The sequence below is a fragment of the Urocampus carinirostris genome, chromosome 11, assembly GCF_059441175.1.
Source record: "Urocampus carinirostris isolate Australia breed hairy pipefish chromosome 11, RoL_Ucar_1.0, whole genome shotgun sequence".
In the NCBI taxonomy this organism is placed as follows: Eukaryota; Metazoa; Chordata; class Actinopteri; order Syngnathiformes; family Syngnathidae; genus Urocampus; species Urocampus carinirostris.
Window position 1 is genome coordinate 14,805,730 of NC_142359.1, and position 23,499 is coordinate 14,829,228.

Below are 23,499 nucleotides of genomic sequence, written 5' to 3' on the forward strand. Positions count from 1 at the left end.
TCCAAAGACATGCATTTCAGGTGAATCGGCCGGTCCAAATTGTCCCTAGGTGTGACTGAGCGAGTGAGTTGTCTGTCCCCGTGTGCCCTGCGACTGGCTGGCAACCAATTAAGGGTGTCCCCTGCCCAATGCCCGATGATTGCTGGGACGGGCTCCAGCACCCCCGCGACCCTACTGAAGATGAGCGGTGCAGCTGATGAGATGAGATGAGACAAAACAGGTTACTTTAACAAGCCTTAAACATTCAAAATATAGCACTGAAGCGACTTAGGAACAAATTCTCGTTCCTAAGTAGCGTCTGTACTCGTATTCGAATGAGAAAAACGGGCAAAAAAGTAACAACTTTTAAAAAATAAACAAGAAGCCTAAATTCCTTTGTGTTTTTTTATTCATTTCACTTAAACATGAGTACAGAGACCACGTCATGTTTCCCCAATTCATTTTCTCTCTCTCCTGTGACATCATTCGCAAAAGAAAAAAAAAGGTAGAACCATAATAGCTAACAAAACATGTTAAGAGAACAACATCAAGAGCAACAAAAGAAGAAACACTCCCGTCTGGCGCACACTCCCAACCCCCGATGAAAATCAGCATGTTTTGCGCTAAGCGGCTAGCTTAAGGACATCGTACACAAAGGAAGAACGGAAAGGTTACGCCTTTTCGGGGACTAGCGCTCCAATCGAGCCAAATGACGAGCTAAGCGGGCCTGACAAGACTCCGGCGGGCATGCATAGCGGGGAATGTCGGACCGGTCGATGTCGAGAAAAATGGCGGGCGGCCCATTCCGAACGCGTCTCGTTTTTCAAACGCATGACGATACGAACACCACTGGTCATACAAAAATCACAATAGAACTTGTCATGAGGGTGAGAACTATGCAAAACGGAAAATACCTCCGAAAGCTACACTCTATTATCGCATCTTAAAACTGCAAAAGGCTCAAACTGCCGCGTCGTCGCAATGACCGAAGTAGTAAGTTTATATACATGCACAAGAGTACGGCAAAGCGTTTATTGGACTAGTACACTCTTTGCCCTCGCTCGCCAGAAAAAGAAATCCGTGACGGTATGACTACGTGCACTAGAGCAAGTAGCACGGGTAGTGAGAACTTAATACTCGTGCACTAGATCGAAAATGTCGTTAAGAGTAGGTTGAAAAGAGATTTTTAGTGCATGGACATTTCTGTACAGGATATCGAACACGTTTTCTGCTATACCCGCGTACGCGCTAATCGTGATAACCAAGCGCGTTTTGAATCAGTAGATTTCAGTGAAGCCCGTGTGAAGTAGAATATGTGCACTAGTGCGATAAGCAAAACTGTTGTTCTATCAGTAGGTTGAAAAGAGCATTTGTCCTAGTGCATGGACATTTCTGCACAGGATATCAAACACATTTTCTGCTATACCTGCGTACGCGCTAGTCGTAATAACCAAGCGCGTTGTGAATCAGTAGATTTGAGTGAAGCCTGTGTGAACTAAATATGTGCGCTAGTGCAAAAACCAAAAATGTCATTCTATGAGTAGGTTGAAAGAGCATCCGTTATAGTGCTTGTACATTTCTGCACACTGGTAGGACATCAAAAACGTTTTCTGCTATACCTGCGTACGCACTAGTCGTAATAACCAAGCACGTTTTGAATCAGTAGATTTAAGTGAAGCCCATGTGAACCACAATATGTGCACTAGTGAAAGAAGCAAAAATATCGTTTGAGTATGCTGAAAAGTGCATGTTTTGGTAGTATATTGAACAAATGTTCTGCTATCATTCTGCATAAGCAAAATGTGAACCAGTAAGATTTGATGGCGTTACAAGTAGTCCTCATCGCACAGTATTCTTCTCTATCGACATGTTTCTCTACTAATGCGCCTAACCTGTGAAATGTCCTAAATCGAAGAAAAAAAAAATCCCGACAGGAATAAGTTCTGCTGCGATCTAGTGCGACCTGCGAGCGAGGCTCGTGTGAACTAGACTAAATCGCTGGTGGCAAAAGCTTTCGTGAATTCGTACGCAGCAGGAAATATCCGAGCGGAAAAACACACTTTTTCTCAAAAGGGGGAAAAAAAAAAAAAAAAAAAAGAGGACAATCTCTGCTAAGCGCTCGGAATAGCCAAGATGGCGCCCGACGACAGGGTTCGTAATAATAGATTCGTAGCAAAGGGGCGTGGCTTTTCGGAGAGACATTTTGCTGGCGTGCGCCCTGAAAGTAAGCCAGAGATTCAGTCTAGTTCACGTACAATAGCGCAGTAGTTCCGACATGAGATAAGAGATTCTTTTTCTAGAGTAAAGTTTCAGTGTAGACGGGCGGTGCTCGAAGGGGTCTACGATGAAGATGATGGGGAGGCTTTTTTTTCTTCTTCTCGTCTGCCCGCTTCGCAAACGGATCATTCGGTTTTGGTGCGCTTGACGGCGCCAGGGAGTTTCTCCTGCAACCTGGGGGGGACGAGACAGTTGAGGTCAGACCGAAACGACGGCGCTCCGACTGAAACGACGGCACTTACTTGGCCACGGTGTTGTTGATTTGAGTGCGAGCCAGGTCCACGTACTGGTCGATCTGCGTCTGTGGACCAGAACAAGGAGTCTTTTTTTCGCGCGGACAACAAACAATTCACCCGGCTTCGAGTGAGCTCAACGTTGACGTAGACCAGTGGTAGGCAACCACTGGTCTGCCGGAGCAGTACTGGGCTGTAGGGAGTTTGGGGATGGGTCTCTCAGGAAGAAAAATAAGTAGTGGTAGCCAATAGGAAGCCCTATAAAGCAATCCAGCCCTGCAGGAAAATACCTCACACACACGAAGCCCTTCAAGGTGCTTCGTTTCCTTGACGACGCCATCGTGCGGACGGAAAAATGGATCACATGCTTGGTGCGTGCAGTAAAATGGTGGGTTTAAATCAGGCTCCAATTACAAAACACAATAGGGCTGCAACAACAAATTGATAAAATCATTTAGAATCAATTATTGAAAGGGTCGGAAACTAATCTATTCATCGATTGTGTGATTTATGAGCCCCTAAGGACGTTAAATCAATGCAAATAAGCGCATTGCATTTCCTTGTAAAGTTGGTGTAAGTTGTAATACCACTTCAATCAGGCACAAGGCGCCTTGAGACAATTTGATTTAAAAAAAGGAAATCATTTTTTATGTTAAGCATTGATTGTTTAAAACCAGTTTTATTTGCAAACACTACAAGTTTAACAAATTTCAAGAAAGTGCTGCAGAAAGAGAAATCCGAAAATAAATTAACTAAATAAGGTAAAATACTAAAATAATCTTTATCATGTTCTAAGATTTAACCACAAAAAAACAATTTTGTTGACAAAGTTTTGAAAAGTAATTTAAACGTTTGATATTTTTTTTTTGTGGATAAAAGATGACTAACCATAGAACGAAATTAATTGCGCTTTATAATGAAATCTCCAAATGTAAGTTGGTAGGAAAAGAGTATCTTACATATTTGCAGGTGTATTGCATACATTTGTGAGTACTTTAGTTTAGATTTTCTTTGTTTTATATCATGGGACAATTTTGTTGTTTTGTGCACTATTGTATCCGTCCAAAATTCCAACACCCAAATAAAAAAGAGGAAATTAAAATAGGTTTTTAAAAAATCCGATTAATTGATTAATCAAAAGAATACTCTTTGTTAGTGACAGCCCTAAAAGATGTAGAGACCCCTCGCTACTTAGCGCTTTGGTTATCGCTGGTTCACTGCTTTGTGGATTTTGAATCGTCTTTATTGTCATTGACTTTAATGAAACATGCAATGCTTTCGGAGAACACGAGACAGATCGCATGTGTTTGTGTGTATTGGGTGGGCGTGACTGCGTGCGCAATAGGCTGGTGATAAGCTGTCAGTCAAACAGCCCTGGTGGGCGGGGATACAAGTCAATGTCTCTGAAGCCGAAAGACTGGGAAGCATGGCGACCCGCTACATTGAAAAGCGGATTTTGAGAAAAGTCAAGAGTGCAAGAGATGGCGATCACCCGAGGTGCTCTGTGGATTACAATCGGGTTCGAGAAGCGAACCACAGCGTCTGGTGTGAAGGCAATAGAGAGGCTGCAGGTCTGGCCTACTGTTAACTCCTATGTAACGATTCTCACAAGCCACCCCTGCCGAGCCTGTATCTCACCAATCCCAGATCCATTACCCATTAAACATGACCTGAAGCTACAAAATCGTAGCACTCGGGACCGTTGTGTTGTAATCATCGCAGGGACCTAGCTTAACACAGGGATCCCAGCTGCACTCTAGAATTGCTTTCTTACAACTGAATGAGTTGCCAATCAATTTCGTTGTACTTTAGTATAACAATAAAGAGCACTTATTCAACTGTATTTCTGTGTTGTCTTTTATTAGTAGGTCTATAGTTGTTATTTAGTAACAGTCATATACTCTCAATTGGTAAGTTTAACCCTTGGGGGCTTTTATAAGGGGATATCACCATTTTCATGTTTCATGGGGGATTTTAACCGAGATAACGAGAGGTTGCTATATATATATATATATATATATATATATATATATTGGAAAATGTTAAATGTTTGTCATGTTTGCCCTACAGAAACCATATTATTTTCCATTATCATACATTGTTGAGAAAGTGTCAGGGAGACACTAGGGTGCGCCAAAGAGACGAATGCAGTTCCAGAGCTGCTGGTTGCTGACCCCTGCATTAAACGTTACGATAGCGCCCAGAGCGTGTTGTTATTAGCACGTCTGCCTGACACTTCAGAGGTGCCGGGTTCAATTCCAGCTAAAGGCCTCCTTGTATGGGGTTTGCATGTTCTTCTTGTGCCCCCGGGCTTTCCGGTTTCCGCCCACATCCCAAAAACATTGCTGGGCGAAGCACCTCGGAAAATAAATAAGTGTGTTTTTGGTGTGATGTTACGAGGACATGTTTTTTTTTATTATGAAAGGTTCTAATAGTTGTTATTAATATCGTTATTATTTTAGAAAAAGCACAAACATGTTTAATACCTCAAAAATACGGTCAGACAATAAACCATGGTACAGAAAAGTTTTCCGTCCACTGATGTAGAGGACTTCCTTTTGGCAGTTTTGAAGGAGAATCCTGCAACTGTTTTTGTCCCATGTATTTAACAAGCTCAATCAATGAATTAATCCGTTTAAATGTATCTGCTTCAATTACAGTTAACTTCATTTGACATTAAGACTTATCCATTAATTATATTCTGCATGTGGCATTAACCAAACACTCCTTGCTTTTTCCCCACAAATGTTCTCGTCTCAAAAAGAAAACACTTTTCTTGAGTAGTTCATTTGCTATCAATTATGGTTTTTGTACATATTTTGACTGTAAATCTGAATCCAAGTTATTCCCAATAAGCCTCCCCGTCCCATACAAGTTTCCATGATTGCTGAGCGGGCATGAAACTACATACCTGGCTACTTTCCCCACCCCCCGTATTTTATTTTAATGAAGAGTATGCATCCATGTCAACATATATGTTATCCCTGTATTTTATACGTTTTTGATCATTTCAAATTAGGTATATCTTTTTGACGGAATTATTTTTTATCTCAACTAGAGGAAGTGGACATTGTTGTCTGCATTTTTCACTTAGAATTCAGTTTAGTATTGTTAACACATAATTAAAAGACAATGTTCTAATTTGAACTTTCAAAGTAAGACTCATCCCACCTTTACAATTTTAATGCTGGCCCATGAACAGCTATTATTGACAATGCAAAGAAAGTATTATTTTTGACTGATGATGAAGGCACTGGGAGAATAACTATAGACCAGGAGTCGGGAACCTTTTTGGCCCAAAGAGGCAACGTCTGCATCGACCAGCGGGCAGAGATGGGAATCTGTATTGGTGCAGTCATGGAACTTTTGGACAACTTTCACATATTACTTATGTTTTTTATTATTGATGTTCATTATGTTTTGTGTATTGTGACCCAATGGAAAATCCATTGCATCCTTGTCATCCTGGATGGGGGAGTACAAATTGTGAGGCCCCTTGTGAGGGTTTTCTTATTTTCCTTAAATTCTGGTTTTGAGTTTTCCCTTGCTCCATGTTGGATTCAGATCAGGGGATGGTGTAATTGTGGCCTGTGCAGTCCTTTGAAAAGTTTTGTGATTAAGGGCTATAAAAATAAATGTGCCTTGACTGAATATCAAAATATAGATTAAAATATAGACAGGGCCATGCCAAGATTTTAAGACAAATTTCAGCAAATCCGCCAAATTTACTCTCCAGACAAAATCTAATTTTTCAGCACATTTTATTCCACTGTGTGACCTTTGATGACTTGATACAACTTATAAATTAATTCTAACGCGAGAGCCTGTGTCCCATATCAACAAATATACCACTTTAAACTTGTCTCCCTCCCGCAATTACTTAAAGATTGTTGATGTTTATATTTTGACCTTCATTTTATCACAAATAATGGTTTCAAAATAAAGCACACGAAGTTATTTTGTGAAAATGTCACAAAATATTGAAAACGAAGATACTGAGGCATTTACTTTCGGTGCAGACGGCCCTGGGCAGACAGAAGTGTGTACAGAGATCCGCCCACCCCTACCCGTCACCCAATAAAATTGCTCTGTGAGCTCGGCTGGCGTTTCTGTCTGATTACAGTTTTTCTGTTGGTTTTTATTATTAAGTGTCTCAACAGTGAACCAAAATTGTTTAATGAGCTTCCAAATAAACAAATCCTTAGTGACGTACAGACAAATCGGGGTCTGTTGGTGTTACACCACGACTAGTAACTGTAGTGCATATGCTTTTTTCATATTGTACCGAACAGTTCTAAAAACTAGCGCTGTGTCAGCTATGCACGCAATAAATGTAGATTTGGGACGCACTTGTTTCTCAGAGCTATATTTACTCGTTAAAAGAGCTACATATGGCTCCCGAGCCACAGGCTCCCGACCCCTGCTATATACTGACAATAGAGGAAGGTGGATTGGCATAAATTCACCAAGTCAACTCTCTCGGAATTTCATAAGCGCAATGAAAAACATTTGCCGATGCTTACCTTGTTCTTTTCGTAGATGGGTGGCACAGCAAAGAGCAAGATGTCCGCTGCAGACAAGGACAAACAAGTTGGGAAACCAAATTTTTCCAATCCAACAGCAAAAATCTGATTAGCGCCGGTCACTAAAGTGATCATCATGTTTAATATTTCTGGGTTTAACTCTTTGTTTACAGTTGTTCGTGTGAATAAACTTGGATAGTACTCTTTAGTTTCAAATAAACACTTTCCAAAAACGGCAGGTTAAAGGCAATACAGTGGTACCTCTTCTTAAGAGCTTAATTCAGGAGCATGCTCGTAGCTGCAATTGCTCGTGAAATGAGCAAAATCTTTAGATAAATATTAAAAAGTTAATTAGCCTGTTCCTACCCTCCCAAGAGCATCTAAGTGAACCCTAGCTAGTTATAAAACATCTTCCTGATCACCAAAAACAAATACAAATACTTATTAAACATAAAAAATACAGTAATGCGATAAATAAGATGACATAAACAAAATAAAATGCGGGATCAATTTCAGTGCCATAAATGTGTGCACGTATTGCAAAGGGCGGTTGCAAGGAGGAGTCACAGACATCACATACCTGTTAATTTATATGTTTCCTTTGTATTTTGTACATTTCTTGATCATTTCAACAGTGTACACTGTATAACGATTTTTATACGGGATTTTCTTGTTAAAACTGATGACGTCTTGTCCGTTTTGGCTTTAGAGAAGGTGAAGCTTTGCGTTTGTAACGATTGGGATCACTTAATAAGGACGATTGCAATCATTAATGAGGGGAGCAATTGGCTGAGGTTGAAATGTATGAGATTGAGAGACTGTTGATATTCAAGAACTTACTCTACACTCACAATTAAAGTTACTGTAAATTTAAATAAACTTACACACTCAGATAATTTTACAGCACAATTTTGTTTGCATGCGCAAACTGAAGCTGTTGAAAAGCAGTCATGAGCGGTCAGCAGTCTCTAGTGGTAGCCTCGGACTGCTCGTGAACTGGATTTTCTTTCGTACGGCAAGCAAGTTTTGTTAAAGAATAAAACTCGTATACCAAGATTCTCATGTTCAGAGGTGACAGTATAAAAAGGTACCACTGTATTACACAGTCCCCATTACAAACTGCAGTCGTTCCTGCTTACGTTAATCAGATGGCGCATGATGAGGCCTAAACTTGTTTGAGATAATTGTATTTGTAATGAAAAAGCAGAGCCAAGAAATTAGCTAATTTGATCATTCAATGATACAGTTGAAATCTTGCTGTTGGTCTTACCGAGAATGAGGATGGTTATGCCATTGAAGACGGCGCCCACGTAGGTCAAAAGCCACATGACGACGGCCAACTACAAAAGGAAAAAAAACAAAGCAAGTTGGAGTCATCTTCGAAATCAGCGCCAATTCAACGAGTTGCCCACATTTTAAATAGATTTAGGGAACCTTATGGCATTCAATTAATTGGTGCTAATCTAACGTAGCCAAGTTAGAGAGTCACGGGCAAGTTAATCTAAATCATTCATCAAATTGTTTATTCAAAAAAAAAATCGAAATGGCATTAGTCATTCATTGCCCTGGACAATTTTCAAGTTCCTGGCTGTGAGAGGATATGAGTCAAGCCAGGTTGTCGGAGCACTCAAGAACATTCCATTCACAGTCTTTGTATTTAAGGGTTTTTTTGTAGTTAGGCACAGAATATTTAGTGTTCCTCCCCACAGTTACGCAAATGTATTGCAAAATAGTCCACGTGCCGGAAGACTCGGGAAATGTAGTCTCAAAGTTGACCGATCCAGCTTATTTGCAGTTGAGCTGTGACATCACTGAAGAAACACTTTGCTTTTAAAATAACAAAACCCACTAACACAGCGCTTCTATAGTTGTCTGTCATACATTGGAAGAAAAAACCTCCCGGAAAAAGAAATCTTCTCACGTAACCCTCCATATCCCCTCATACTCTCTGCTATATGCACTGTGTGGAAACTAAATGTAAACAAAACACTCCACTGCTACCTAGCTTTGTGGAGGAGAAATTGCACTTAATTCTGGTAAAATAGAAAAAAAAATCCCAAAGTTGAAGGCACCCGTGCCCCAGAGCGGAGCACACCCCACTATTTGAGAAACACTGCAATAACACAACGTGTAAGGCCGGCTCCAAAACAGACAATTGCTCAAGCCTCCATTTAGGTAAGCGATTGTGTCTTTTTATTTGCGTTTTTCGCTGCTGGTATAATCCTACCTGGCTCGCTCCCCTTTAGCATTGGGGCTGCCGAGGGATTTCTTGTTTTGTTTGCTCCTGGTTGGTGCTTGTTGGCAGCCCACCGTGGGTCGTTTAGCCCACTGGCCTGGCGTTAGTGCTGGTTTTGCAGAGTCTCGTTTTTTTTTTTTTTTTTATTCCTGGCCAGCTTGGTGTTTATCGCCTTTTGTTGTTCCCCGTTAGCCTGTCTGATTACCGCGTGTTTTCTGGTTTGTTTATTACTGGCCGGCTTCGCATTCGTTTTCACTATTCTTTGTTAGTTCTCTGTTAGCCTGGCTGCTCACAGAGTCTTCTTTGCTCAGCCAAACTCGCATTTTTTCTGCCGAGGCTACAGCCGCCTTTCAATGATTGGTCCCGGTTAGCCCCAGTTAGCGGGTCTCAGTGTGTTATTTTTGCAAGTTAGCCCTTTTTGGCTGCTCGCTCTTTGTTGTACCATTACTGCATCCACCTTCAATACCCCTTAGTAAAAACTACCAAAACCTTGCTTAAAACACTTCAACTAACACATCAAACAAAAGGGCGACTGGCTTGCTAGGGTGCTTATGTTCCTCCAATGACGTCACAGCTCAAGATGACAAAGACAAGACAAGCTGTCTTCAAAATGCATTGTCAAAATGATTGGAATATATCGATAAAATATATAAGGATTTAATGCAGAAACCATGTACCATTTCTTCACAATACGAATGTTTACGAATTTGGGATTACCTTTAAAGTTGAAAATGCAAAATTACCAAATTTGACAGGGTCTTTGCAGGTCATGGTTGAGGACAAGGTTCAAGTCCCCTGACTATTCGGTTTGGGGTGGGGAACATGTTCCTCCACTTGAACTCACCTTGAGGGAGTCGACGAGGTCCTCGACCAGAAAGAGGCGGCTCAACTGCTTCAGGGCTCGGTTAATGTAGGTCAGGCTGGTGTCCACGTGCTTGCGGAAGGTCTCTGGAGCGATGCTGACATCCTTATCCATCAGCGATCTGCAGGGAGCAGGAATAGATGAGATTTTTTAAATTGGGCTTTTAAGTCTGCCAAGAGTAGCTCTCCACGTCAGTGATCTCCAACCAGTACTGGTCTGTTGCTATTTTTATTCAGTTTAGTTTTTATAAGTGTTTAGGGTCCTCAAATAAAGTGTGGATTAGGCCAAACTGAACCGTGTTAGGCTATTTTCGGGTGATATTACATTTTGAGTTTGGAGGTGGCAACAACAATATTGGACCACAACAGCCTTTAGAGCAGGGGGCTTGAACTCTTTTACTTTGGGGTCGCCTGAGCTTAATAAAATAATCTTATTTTTGACTTAAAAAATCTGCAAAAATACTTGAAATATCATAAGCATGCAATTTTTTTTAAGACATTTCTATTTAGTGGACATAACACAAGGCTCACCTAAAGGGAATTGACATAATTGTCCTCCATTTTGCTGGTACCCCAAAATACATGATCTTTTCATCCCGTTTTACTTTTCTTCTTTTTTAAAAACTTTTTTAGTCCGGTCTTTCCCTTTTAGCCTTTAATCTACATTTCTTCTTTTTTCCTTCTTGTTTTCTTAGTTTTTTCCCTTTCCTTTGCTTTTTCTCTTGTTTTTGCCATTTTCTTTTTTGTTTTTACCTTATTCTTTTCATTTCTTTTAGTTCCTTTTTTTCTTCCCTTTTTGTATTTCATTTTTCTTTCTTTACTTTTATTCCTTTCTTTTTTACCTTTGTTCGTTTTTTCTGTAATTTCCCTTCCTGTATTTGCTTTTCCTTTTTTCTTTTTACCTTTTTCTTTTCCATTTTGATTCCTTATCTATTTGATTTTCCTTGTTCACGCTTTGTCTTTTTCTTTTTTGTTTACTTTTTTCTTCTTTATTACTTCCTTTTTTCCATTATTCCATTTTTCTTTGTTTTGACCTTTGTGTCATTTTTTTTTACCCCTTTTTGTATTTCCTCACTTTTCCTTTCTTTGCAAAAGGCTAGGCAAAAAAAAAGAAAGAAAAAAGCTGTGCTTTATGGTCAATTTTCAGTCTCCAGTTTGTACTCATGTGCTTTGCAGCGCTTATTTTTAGTTGCACTACACAATACAGCACGTGTAGTTGTGAAATAATACACACTGTCTCTTTAACTTTTATAGTAAGGCGGGGGCCTCAGAATATAATCTGCAGGACGCAAGAGCAGGGGTCTCCAACGTTGTGCACGCCGGCACCAGGGTGCCCCCTAAAGACAGCGAAGGTGCCCACAGACATGTTCTAAAAATAGCTCACCAGTGCTCAGTCATTGAGATTTTCGGGTAAAATGGTGGGAACAACACTTACTTGAAAGGGTGTCCGTCACTGGACTTCTGCACTGCTTGGACGACCGACTTGTAGATGCGGAAGGTGATGGTGACGCAGAGCAGCGCCAGGAGCAGGTAGGACACCACGCTAATGACACTGAAGGCGGCCAGAGACAGCAGGACCAACATGGACAAGCCAAACACCAAGCCTGACTTCTTGGGGTCCCGCCAGTGAATCAAATCCTTGACTGTGGACAAAAAAAGGGCCGTTATCGAGCAAGTCAAATGACACGACGATGCCGATTTATATTAAACACGCGCAGTTTGTCAGCGGCATAGTCGCAGTGGATGCCCTGTCCATGTTTGTTGAGAGTCATGCATGCAGAAACGATTTCCCTCTCTAAAAGAATTACATAACGCCTCAAATCACCGGAGGGAAATAAAGGTGTGTGTGTGTAATGAAAAAGTCTCATGAGAAGCACTGACGACATCATGTGACTCTCTGCTTGTGTCTGGTGGTTACGTTTGTGTGGTCAATGATGGGTTGTAAGGGTGGTCCCGACGCACTTTGTTTTTCTCTCGAAACAAAAGAAAAAAATTAGACATTTGGGTATAAGGAATTTATCTTACAAGAAGACATTTTTAAAGGAGCTGTACAGAATTTGAGACTTTTACTCGCATCCGCCATCTCCTGGCTTAAGTCACCATTGCAGAATCATTCAAGCTTTTTATGATGCGCCTGCAAGTATGTGCTTTCTTTAGACACGCTCGCATAATCTATTCTTCTTTCATTTTTCTAGGGGTTTGTACTGATCTTGAAACGGGCTTATTCTTACGTTTACCATTTTTATGCTACACCAACAAACAAAACAAAAACCCCAAAAAATTTTAAGAGCATGGCCACTCTCCTTCCATTCCTCCCCCCGAATGTGTTCTGCTCCAAACAGCTTTGCTAAGAGGGATCTAAAACCAGACATGCGCAATAGGAAACAAAATTATAAGGCTCTTTGAACTTAGTTGGGCATTGTTAATACATACTTAATACAGAAAATGTTGTACTTTAGACTATTTGAAGGACAACTCGAACGCACCCCCACCTTATGTACAATTAGTTTATGAAAAAGGCTCACATTCTATCAGTTAAAGACCCAAGAAATTGTGATCATTTGATCAGTCATTACAAGATTCTATTATTTGTATCATTCTAAAGCTAAGGAGAGATGAGTAAGCAGCTTGTTATTTGTATTGTTGCTGCTCCAGTACACTTTCTAAAACAAACAACTGAGGGCGAACCAAAATGGACAATCTTGACTTAAACCTAAAAGTGCCCATAAGGTGAGCCAGTAAATAATTCAAATCATGCAAAAAAGATTACGTGTTGAGAAGCAGTAGCTAGCACTTGCGCTGTTGACAGGCCTCAGGGGCGAACAAAGAGGGCTTTATTGTTCCTGACTCACACCACTTTAAGCCAGCAGTGAGATTGTGTCAATAGCGCAGCCGCATACCACATGGGGATAATTTTCCCTGCACCGTAACAGGGGAAATGGCCAAAATTGGGAATAGATAGGTATTGAAGAGAAAAAAAAGGCAGTTCCTACATTACTCAGTGGTGGCTGTAGCCTGAATGCCTTTTGCTAATTCTCCTTCGCCCTGATCTTTTTTAGTCTGTGTTGTGGTGCTGTGGCCTTCTTAGCTTGTGACACAGCTCTTAAAGCTGCTCACTGCAACCACTGGGCACTTCAGTGTACAGAAAACAAGACGGATAAAACAAAATGTTTTAAATAAAAAATAAATCATAAGCTATTGAAGGGAAAAAAGCCAAAAGCCGAAGGTAAAATCGCTCATCAGTCCATAACTTGATCAATATAATATAAACCTTACAAATGTGTGTTGAGCATTGCAACTGAAGTTGTGCGGTTCCAAAGTGCAGAACTAACATGTCCTATCAAGCATAGAAACAGGTGTATGTACTACTACACAGACTGATTTTCAACTCTGTACTTTGAACTGTTGAACAATTTGCTTACTGTCCATGTGTTGTCATCGAGTATTTTGACAGAACAGTGGAGATTAGAATAAAGCTACAGTAAACCCACTGACAACCTTTTGTCACACATCCAGAAAGCCTCCAAGGACACCGGCCAAAAAGAATCAGCTTTACCTGATACGTGGTTTAGTATTGCCGTCAAGACATGCTCTGCAAGATGATAGGCCTCCGCAACCCATATGTCGACAGCATCTACCTCTTCAGAGTATGCGCAGTCAGTGCCAAGTATGTTGCTCTGGGTACATGCCACACCCGTGCCAGTTAGTGGGGTAACTGAAGGCAGCTCGAAACACTGGAAACTAGAATTTTCCAGAGTCCCGGAACCAGGAGGTGGAATCTCTTCTTCTTGACTATTGCACGCCTGTTTTAGAGCACTGATCGTAAGTTCCTCTTGTTCCACATCATTCAGTGGAGTTGCAACGGGCTGCCGATCATGCTCTTCCTCAGAGTGGCCACTTTGAGTGACATACACTTCACACGCTCTAGATTTGAGGCATTCTTTCATGAACTCTACAAAACTGTCAACAGGCTCAGTCACAAAGCCCTTGGCTGAGCCATTTGAATCTAAGAAGTCAGGTGGGTCTTCAGAAAAAGTACGGCAGACAGACACAGTGGAGTTATGAGACGGAAGTGCATCCTGTGTTTCGGTGTCAACCTGAGAAGTTTCTGAAAGAAACGTTTTTTTGTCTTCTTCCGTTATCTCATTCTCACAGAAGGGAGACAACTGCTCGCTCTCAAACGACTGACCCTCATAAGTGTCATTTCGCATGAAACTATTTCTCGTGCAGGCAGCATAGTCGCCATGGTGTTGATTCCGAGCAACAATTCCAGTGCACTCCTCTGACACATTAATTTGTTGCGCTTCATTAGAACATTCGTCATTGCTCGGTGGGCTAATGTCTTTGTATGAATCTGTCAAACCAGGGCTGTCAGACTTTAACAATTCAGGTGTTTCTGGGGATACATCAAATCCAGAGTCGACCAGTTCGGATTTTCCGAAGACTGGACCTTGTGGACTGAGGTCCTTTTCGGGAGAGCTGAATTCCTTATCAGACTGGATAGGAGAGGAAGGCGGAGAGTAGCCTTCCATGATTTCAGTTTCTATGGGCCTTTTAATAGGTTCATCATAATCTGACATTTCAACTGGCTTATTTCCTTCATCGTCAACCTCGTAGGCTTCTTCTTCATATTCCATTTCCATCTCAGCATCACTGCAGTTTGGTTCTTCGGTTTCAATTACGTTAATTGTGGGAACCTGCATTAGCTTTCTTTCTGACTTTACTGGTGGAGTCACCGTTTCTGAGTCAAGAATAGAATTTATAGAAGAGGTAATGTCACAAGACGGAAGCCAATCTGAATTTGTCGAGGGGGCCTCAGTAGTCAAACCATCTTCAACAACCGTTTCATCAGACTCTGAACTATCTAATTCGCTAGCTTCAACAGCCTCCAGATTTCTAGTGAAATCTGTTCTTTCGTCATCGTTAGCATCCAGGATAAAATCGTCCAGTTGGGGGACAGTGGAAGAATAGGCCTCAAAGCTTAAAACAGCCGGTGATACGGCTGAATGCTGCGTATCAAGCTGTGATGTAGCTTGGATGGCAGTGTTGCCTTGACTTGCACACATGAAGGCTGTTGGCAGAAAGTTAGCATCAAAGTCTGCCTCTTCGCTACTGGCCTCTTTCAGTGCATCCGTTTGTTTTGGAGAATCACAAGATGGATCCATGAAATCATTGGGGACGCCACCAAGCGTAGGAAATTCAGGACTTTCCTGTGTCAAATTATATTCAGAAGAATTTGTGTCTTGAACAAAACCTGCGGCCTGCAAGTCTGGCACTGGTGGTAGATGGACATTCATCCACGCTTCGGTTTCTTCAAAGTCATTCATTTGTTGCAGCTCTACCTCAAGGGGCGATTCAGTAGAATCCTGATCATGGGAGCCATTTTTGGTTTGAACTGTTGTATTTTTTTCCATGCAATGCTTGGCAGGTTTCAGGATGTCAGAGGGAGATTTCTCATGGTTGCGGTCTCTAAAGTATGAGGAACAGTCACTTCTAAAATAGGCTTCCTTTTTGGCGGCAAGGGCTTCCAGAGCCTTTATGCGTTCAGAAACTGGACATGTCTTTATTGGTGACTCAGGCTGTGGTTCATTTCCATTACCATCAGGCGAAAAAGAGCCTGGTTGAGAAGAAAAGCCAAGTGACGTCGCAACCCCCTCATTGGGTTTTCTGGTACCGAGCACCATCTTTGCGTCTGTGTTGACACGCATGTAGAACAACACCAAGAGAGAAAAAAAGCAGGGAAGGTCATACAGATCATATCCCATTCAATTCTGATGTTCTTAACTCTAAATGACCTTACTGCTATTGCAGCCCAAGCATCATGCATTGGATCATGGGAATGTGCACTCCAACATACTGTTCAAGTTTTACAGTCCTGTTGGTTCAATGAAGGGCGATATGCATAGGACTCAAGTCATAATGGTAGCATGGAGCACCAGACCGAAATACATCTGCAACTTGTCTAGTAAAACTAAGTTCCCCAACTAGTCAAGGGGTGAGGGTTAGGTGTATTTAATTTTCAATCTTCTTTCTGCCAGAAACCACATTGTATGTTTTACAGTTGCCCAACCGAAAACAGTAAGGGTACTAGCTGAAGAGCAGCACAACGTTGTTAAAAATGACTGTTAAATGCGTATAATACTTAGTCACTGGCCATTTTTTAACCTTGGAACTGAAGCTGGGAACTTCACTCAAACGCTCACCTGTTTGTGGTTAAGTAAATATGAGCTCTTTCGATGAAAGTCAAGACAAAGTGCATACCCAACGACGTCATGTTAGCAGCAGTCCACCTAGGGTTGGCAACCTACTAGCTGAAGAGAGCATAACATAATTCCAGTAGAGGTCCGACAAAAAAGGCAAGGTGAAAAAATGAAGGAATAGAGGTACCCATAAAAAAATAAAGAATTCTTTGTGGTACATTAATTACAGATAATGTACGAGGTCTTTGAATCACAGAGTCAAAATTGTAATAAAAAGTCAAGTAAGAAAGAAATCATTTGTATAAATGGTAATTAATTGGTATTTTCTAAGCGTTGCAAAATTCTTTAAACTACTTCCTTTTAATGGTACATTAAAATAAAAGTAAAACTATTTTAAGTGATTATACTTTTGTTGTTGACCAAGGTCACTGCAGTGTTTTAATATTGCTGTTATGTTGACTTGGAAAACATTAAAATCCATAAAATTGAAAATTAATACCGCATACTTACCGTGAAGTAATAACATTTTACTTCAGTATCAGAATATAAAGAAGAAAAACTACTACAAACTACTACATCAATATGGATTTCAGCCTCCATTTCGGCTCATTTCACTACTTGCTACGCATCACTATTGATAGCATCCAAATGTAAAAATCAAATATGGTCGATAAAAGCAAAGGCTGAAGTCTCAAACAAAGAAGCGTGATATGTGCAAAGCCAGAAGCAGATAGTGAGCGTTGTGGTGGCCAAGTGGAAACCAGGAGGGGGGCCCATGCACCCACTGTTCCGTGGATCTACTCTTCAGTGCCACTCTTCCTCCCTTGGGCCTCTTGGTGCGAGGTCAGATGGGGGCAGGGCTGTGAGGAGGGGCGCTTGGACATGGGTAAGGTGGGACAGGCTCTCTCTGGACTCCAACCGGATCCATTTTTAGGTTCCTACCCCGACCTATACAGTATGAACTTCTCTTGCCGTCTTAAAATAAGGGTGGCAATCTGGGGATTATCTCAAACCTGCAGTCGGTCCCGTTGACCTCAATAATGTTCACTCGCAGGCGATAAAGACTGAAACAGATCTGACTAGTGGCAGCTGCAGAAGCCCACATCTTGTTTGTAAAGAGAAGCACCAAAATGCTGATCCATGTGATCAAAATAAGGCACTTTGTTTTTTTTTCCTCCCATGCGTCATAAGATCTATGACTTGTGACTTTGGCAAAATTTGCAAGACAAAAAGAGCTACGGTCTAAGGCCAGAGCACAGACATTTCGGGAGCAAGAAGTGTACACTAGAAAGAGGGATGGAAAAGCAGAGGAGCAGCATCTAAAGAAGCATACACTTGCCTTGTGACGACTGAATGAGAGATACGGGCGTGGAGGAAAGAAAGGAATCTGAAACAAAATTAAAACAACAACAAAAAAGGACAGGAAAGTGATGAAGGCAGCTGAATAAAATAGACAGATAAAAAGGTCCACAGCACTGTACAAGTGCATAATCACGTAAATTAAATCTATGCTCGACAACAAAAGTAGTTAACATGCATGACAAATATTCAATCAGCCACACCTTAAGTACTTTAAAATTCACTTTAAGTCAGGACTTTCTTTCATGGGGGTCATCCAAGGAAATTAAAAACTACATCAAAAGTGGAGTTTTCCTCATTCTGGCTTCTGTCGCAATGCAAAAATTGAGCATGACACAAAAATGTCATGCAAGCTGCTCCCCCCATGATGCCATTTTATGAATCTTTTAAAAGAATGACTATTACCCTCTCTGAGTCTGAACACTAACTTCACATTGTTCCATTGATCATGTGGGTGACAAGGACACGAATAGGCTGACTGCCGTAGTGCGTGAGCCGCATTCTTGTTTGTGAAGGACTAGGACTACGTATTTATGGTGAACTTCCGGTTGGGGGGTGTGGCACATGGATTTGGTACAGGCTTTGCAGGTTGGGGTTGGTGCACCCTTGCGCTGCGGCATTCCATTTCTTGGGCTTGCTTGAGGCCCTTTGCCCTCTTGTGCCACACCTTCCATGTGTAAGCTCTCAGATTTCCCACAATAGTATGTACTCAAGGATATAATGGATATAAAGCTTTTCATCTATATTTTATGTTGTGTTTTGGGCCTATATGGTCCTGGCGGAGGTTCATCTTCCATCACGACTAACGCCGACCTAGCTCGTGGTGTCTCCCCCCCCGAGGGCTCTTTGATTGCTTCTTTGACCTCTGCCAAATGATTCAAGCCGGATCAGGAGGAAGAGCAGGAGGTAGTAGCAAAGTATAAAGAGCAGTCAGCCAAAATGACTCTGCGTTCTGCACCCTTCTCCTAGCCCTGCCCATATTGATCAAGTGAGCTTTTGAGGCGGCTGTGGATTGGAAATCGTTGCAAAAGTGAAGCCAAAATGGCAGACATATGCACCTAAATAGGAATACAGTAGGACCAATTTATATGAGCTTAAAATTGTTCCAGGATCATGCTCATAGCTAAATTGCTCGAGTAACGGGCAAATGTTCCCAATATGGAATTAGGGGTAGGAAAAAAGCAATATATCTTGATTTTATTTTGGTGATTTGTAAATTCGATGGGCTCCAGCACCCCCCGCGCCCCTTCTGAGGATAGGGCAGTGCATATAATGGATGGATGTTTCTACTCGGAACCGATTTTTGTGATGTCATCGCCGGCACGTAAAAAGGATAATGGAAGTGTTTGAAGATAGTATCACTATAGTCGTATTTCTGTAGTATTGTTTTAGCATTTATGTAGTATTTTATAGTAGTATTTTTGTAATATGATTGTAGCTGTATTAAGTAGTATTTCTGTTGTAATATTAGTAGTATTTTTGTATTACGGTAGTGGTGTGTCAGTTGTATTTATGTAAAAGTATTTCAATAGTAGTATTTTTTTTAGTATTTCAGTAGTATTTTTGTATCGTTTACATAGTAGTATTTTATGGTATTATTTTTGGATTTGTTATTTTATTCTCAGAGAAATTAAGTTGCTTTTATTTTTTAGGAAAGAAAATTAAAATCACAATCAACAATTATATCAAATCGCAATACTTGTGGAATCGCAATTATCAAGAATCGTGATATAAATCAAATCAGCACCTTTGTGTTGTGATACAATCCAATCGTGACCAAAGCATATCGTTCCATTCCTAAATGGATTTATTAAAAACGAATTGGTCTGTTCCCGTCCTCTAATCCGGATCGTCTCGTTCATTGGTACGTCGTCGTAGATTGCCAATATAGTTGTAGCATTCAACATAGTCTATCTTGGTGCGAGTGAATAGTTGGCTTGTTGTGTTTATTATTGCTTAATAAGGACAAATTCAACCATTAATAATTGGCTGAGGTTGACAGGTATGAGCTCGAAATATTTAATACGTAAGCACTTACTGTACACTTAAAATTAAAGGTTACTATAACTTTGAGTTAACCGACACAAAGAATTTTCACAGCCCTTTTTTTTCTGCCTCTTGTAGTATGCATGCACAAAAATCTATTAGCTGATTATGGCAATGAGTGGTCTCTAGTGGTAGCCTCTGGGACAGCTCGTAACCTGTATTTTCCTTTGTATAGCGAGCAAGATTTTTGTTGCAAATAAAATTGTAGATCAAAATTCTCATGTTTAGAGTTGCTTGTATAAAGAGGTCCCACTGTATTTAAAAAACAAAGTGTGCTACGAGAAAGCCAAGTTCTTGTGTCATCAACGAATCATGTAATTAAAATTATTTATCGTTTTAAATTGTAAATGCTTCGATTAATTCAATCGAAATCAGTCCTTTTTTAAGTCCTCTAATTTGATGCAATTGCAAAATGAAAGAAACATAATTAATTGCAGCCATTAATAAAAATCTTAGAAACACTGCGAAAAAAGCAATAAGCATGAAATATTATTACCCAGGTCTGCAGGGTGAATAAAAAAATGGCAGCCACTGAGAAAATGTAAAATTCCCATTTCACAAATAATTGTGTATTGTAAAAACTACGGTACCGCACATTCTTACTTAATCATACCAAGATGGCGGCACGTGGTATCAAATATGGGTCAATTGCAAATAAGTGCATGGAAGTATGTTCATGTGGACGGCAATTAATGAGATACGGGTACTAAAATAGACAGCAGGGTGAAGAGACTCTGTGGGCACATTTCCTCTGATGCAACGCAGTTGGAGAAACCAGGTCCTCGTTTTAAGTGTGTCACTTCCTCTGCGACTGACCGGCCGGCCTGTTGTCAATTGGAACACGGTTCATCTACGGCTGCCTCACCCTATCTTCCACAGAAAAGAAAATTTTTTCATCTCTAAAATCTAAAACAAAAACGTTTTGGATGAATGATTGCTGGAAATGTTAATGCACAGGTATACCTATAAAATAATGGATGGACAGGAACCTTAATAACGGGTTTTTGCATTTTAAAATCACAAGTTTATATGACGTTCGTGAGCATGGTAATTTATAGACTTCACATATTTCCAAACAATCTGATTGTGTTAATCAACAATCTGTATTTAATGCAAATTTTCAGTGATGTCTTCTATAGATCTCTCGTTATCATTGATAGTCTCCGTGAAAGAAAACAATACAGCTGTAGCTTTTCCCAAATTTACATTTACATGCAGAGGGCCATAACAAAAGAATCGGGCTCAATCTTAAGAAGGTTATTGAACCACAAGTGCATTAGGGTTTTAGTTCATCAAAATGACTTTTTTTTATAGTCACAAATGCAAGCATGTCTAATCAAAGCCCGTTTTCTTTAACAGAAAGATATATATTGCCCTTTAACTTTCTAGTGCTAGAAATAAAGCTTGAAAGTCCTATTACGCCTCAGTATTGTAAAATAGTATTACTCCAATACCTTTAAGTATAAATTGTTATGCGAAAAAAAGTCTGTAAGGATCATAAGTCCTAATTGTAACATATGGCAACGATAGTAACACCATGTACAGCCCTTTTGGCCTCAACGAAACGGTTAAGTGTTGTGTTGCAGAAATAAACATAAAATTTACACGACTCACTTAATTATATATTAGAGTCTAAAAATGGAAATCGCCTGTACACGAAAACAAGATAAGCCTTTAACATAATTGCATTCATCCTGCATTACACATTTCGAACCGATTAAACTCCCTTGAAAAGGAATGCAACATTGAAACCAAGTTCATTTATAAGAAAGTAGTAAGAATAAATAAAAAGTAAACAATTAAAGCACTGCGTTTTTATGTTGCATGATTTGGATCCAGCTTGTTATTTTAACACGAAATGTATTGTGCTTGCTTTATTTTCTAACTGATTTTTGGGGGGAATTTAAATATTGCAAAGCATTTGCAAAGTACTTGTTAGTGCTGAGAAAGGAGTAGTGGTACACAGTTCTACCTACCTGGTTATATCAGTATCAGAAATTATTTTCCCCCCATTTTATTAACACTCCACTTATTGAAACATGAATATTTTGTTTGTTTGTTTGTTTGTTTGTACATGATTCAATTGTTTGTTTGTTTGTACATGATTCAAATTGAATCTTTTCTTCCGGCGCCGTCACGAATGGCAGCCACTCCAGCAGCTCCCGTGTTATTTTCGATTGTTCTCGATTGTTCTCAGCTCAGGGATGCTGCTGGAAATGTGAATTTCCCTTCGGGGATGAACAAAGTATCTATCTATCTATCTATCTATCTATCTAAAAAATATCAAGGCATTACAGACAAAGCCTATTGATCCCTCATGTGACGGGTTAAGTCAACAATGATTTTAAACTCATGAGTGATCGGCGGACAAAAAAGTCAACGGATTGTCTGTCTTTAGTGCTTTTGTATTTTGTATTTTTGAGGGGTTATCTATAGAAAATGTGAGGGCCCGAAAGCCAAGTTGTATAGTGGGTGACTGACCGTTTTAAAGGGCAGTCACTGGGAATTTTAAAGACACATTTATGAAAAAAAAAAAAATCAACTTTTTTTGAGGGCAGCTAAATTGATGAAGGAAAGGTTGGTACAACGGGGTTTAATACACGCGTGTGAATCATTCGAGAGGTAAAACATGACAGCTGCTTGCTTGTAGTGGGGATCACGTTACACCAGGCGACAGGATCACTTCAGCAATGATCGCTATAATATTATATATTATAACCGTGCTTCCATTTGGTCACATTTATGAACTTAAAGGGTATCAAAGTGCATCCATTATCATGCTTTATCTTTATTACTGTGATCAAAAATGTCAAGTTTCAGAGGAATCAGTTACGCCACACCCAAGTATGAACACAAAATATTGCATTTATGATGTAATAGACGGATTTATCTCCAATGGAAAAATAATGGCAAAAGATAGTTTAAATTGCCACTCCCTTAAAATACAAATACATTAAAAAGCCTAAAAATGCCAATAGGCTACAGCACTGGTAGCTTGTTTGACTCCTTTGGAACAACATTAAAACAATAGCTATTCTAAAATGACAATTAATATTGAATATCAAGATTTTTTTAATGTATAGAATTAGTCTATGTAAACGGAAGGTATGGCGCCTTTAAGGGGTGCTGCCTTCAGGGACACTTGCCTGTAATTCCCATGCAGTGTACAACAAACATTTTAGACTACGCCGTAGTATCAAAGTATTAAATATATGCTCAAGTTTAATTACATTAAAACACAGAATAGTAAACCACCGAGGGTTCTCTTATTGTTATTGAAATGTGACCGCAGGTGTATCCCATTAGACAGCTCGTACAGTACAATGGCCATAGACAATAGACAGAAAAAATATGGGCGAAATGGCGGAAACGGGCGCTGGCGAAGCGTAACAATTGACATATAAATAACGGTATTTTCAAAGCAAATGTCGGGTTTTAAGTAGAAGCTTTACATTTTATCAATTCTTACCGGACGGCTTGGCTTCTTTCGATGCGGAATTTTGTCCATCGGCGCGTCCCTGCGACGAGGAGATGTGAGCAGACTGAGTCATTGGATCCATACTGCGTGTTCGACGACGGGGGGGCGGAAGAGCCACAAAATGTCTCGTTTCGCTCGAAATTGCTATCTAATGTCGTCGGCCTTCCCTTCCCAGCCCCGAGGAGCGTTGCACCGTCGCGTCCGTGAAATGAGCAAAAGGAGCGAGCGCCGAGGATGGTCTGGAACTAGGAGGTAGGAGGAGGGCTAATGGAGGAGGAGAAAAACACGTCGGGGCGTTGCTGATACG

At 40.4% G+C, this 23,499-nt stretch overlaps 1 protein-coding gene across 3 annotated transcripts; it reads right to left on the reverse strand.

The window, feature by feature from the left end:
• Positions 1-370: 370 nt before the first annotated feature.
• rtn3 (reticulon 3) lies at positions 371-23,499 on the reverse strand. 3 transcript variants are annotated; one of them, XM_088347576.1, is made up of 8 exons: positions 23,184-23,491; positions 17,649-17,696; positions 11,545-11,752; positions 10,093-10,231; positions 8,283-8,352; positions 7,013-7,059; positions 2,499-2,557; positions 371-2,430 (listed from the first exon to the last, which is right to left on the reverse strand). In XM_088347576.1, the coding sequence occupies exons 1-8, from the start codon at positions 23,272-23,274 to the stop codon at positions 2,382-2,384; spliced, it is 711 nt and encodes a 236-aa protein (XP_088203702.1). In that variant the 5' UTR covers positions 23,275-23,491; the 3' UTR covers positions 371-2,381. The 3 variants fall into 3 exon arrangements, with proteins under 3 accessions (XP_088203702.1, XP_088203703.1, XP_088203701.1); XM_088347577.1 differs by lacking the exon at positions 17,649-17,696 and having other exon boundaries at positions 23,184-23,487; XM_088347575.1 differs by lacking the exons at positions 371-2,430; positions 2,499-2,557; positions 7,013-7,059; ... (1 more) ...; positions 10,093-10,231; positions 11,545-11,752 and adding an exon at positions 11,772-15,801 and having other exon boundaries at positions 23,184-23,499.

Bases quoted from the DNA above. Each gene is read 5' to 3' on its own strand.
- rtn3 (XM_088347575.1), bottom strand. From the start codon at position 23,274: ATGGATCCAATGACTCAGTCTGCTCACATCTCCTCGTCGCAGGGACGC. The intron at 17,697-23,183 runs GTAAGAATTGAT...ATTTTGTTTCAG, and splicing joins GAAAGAAGCCAAGCCGTCCG to ATTCCTTTCTTTCCTCCACG. The intron at 15,802-17,648 runs GCAAGTGTATGC...GTGTCAACACAG, and splicing joins TCTCATTCAGTCGTCACAAG to ACGCAAAGATGGTGCTCGGT.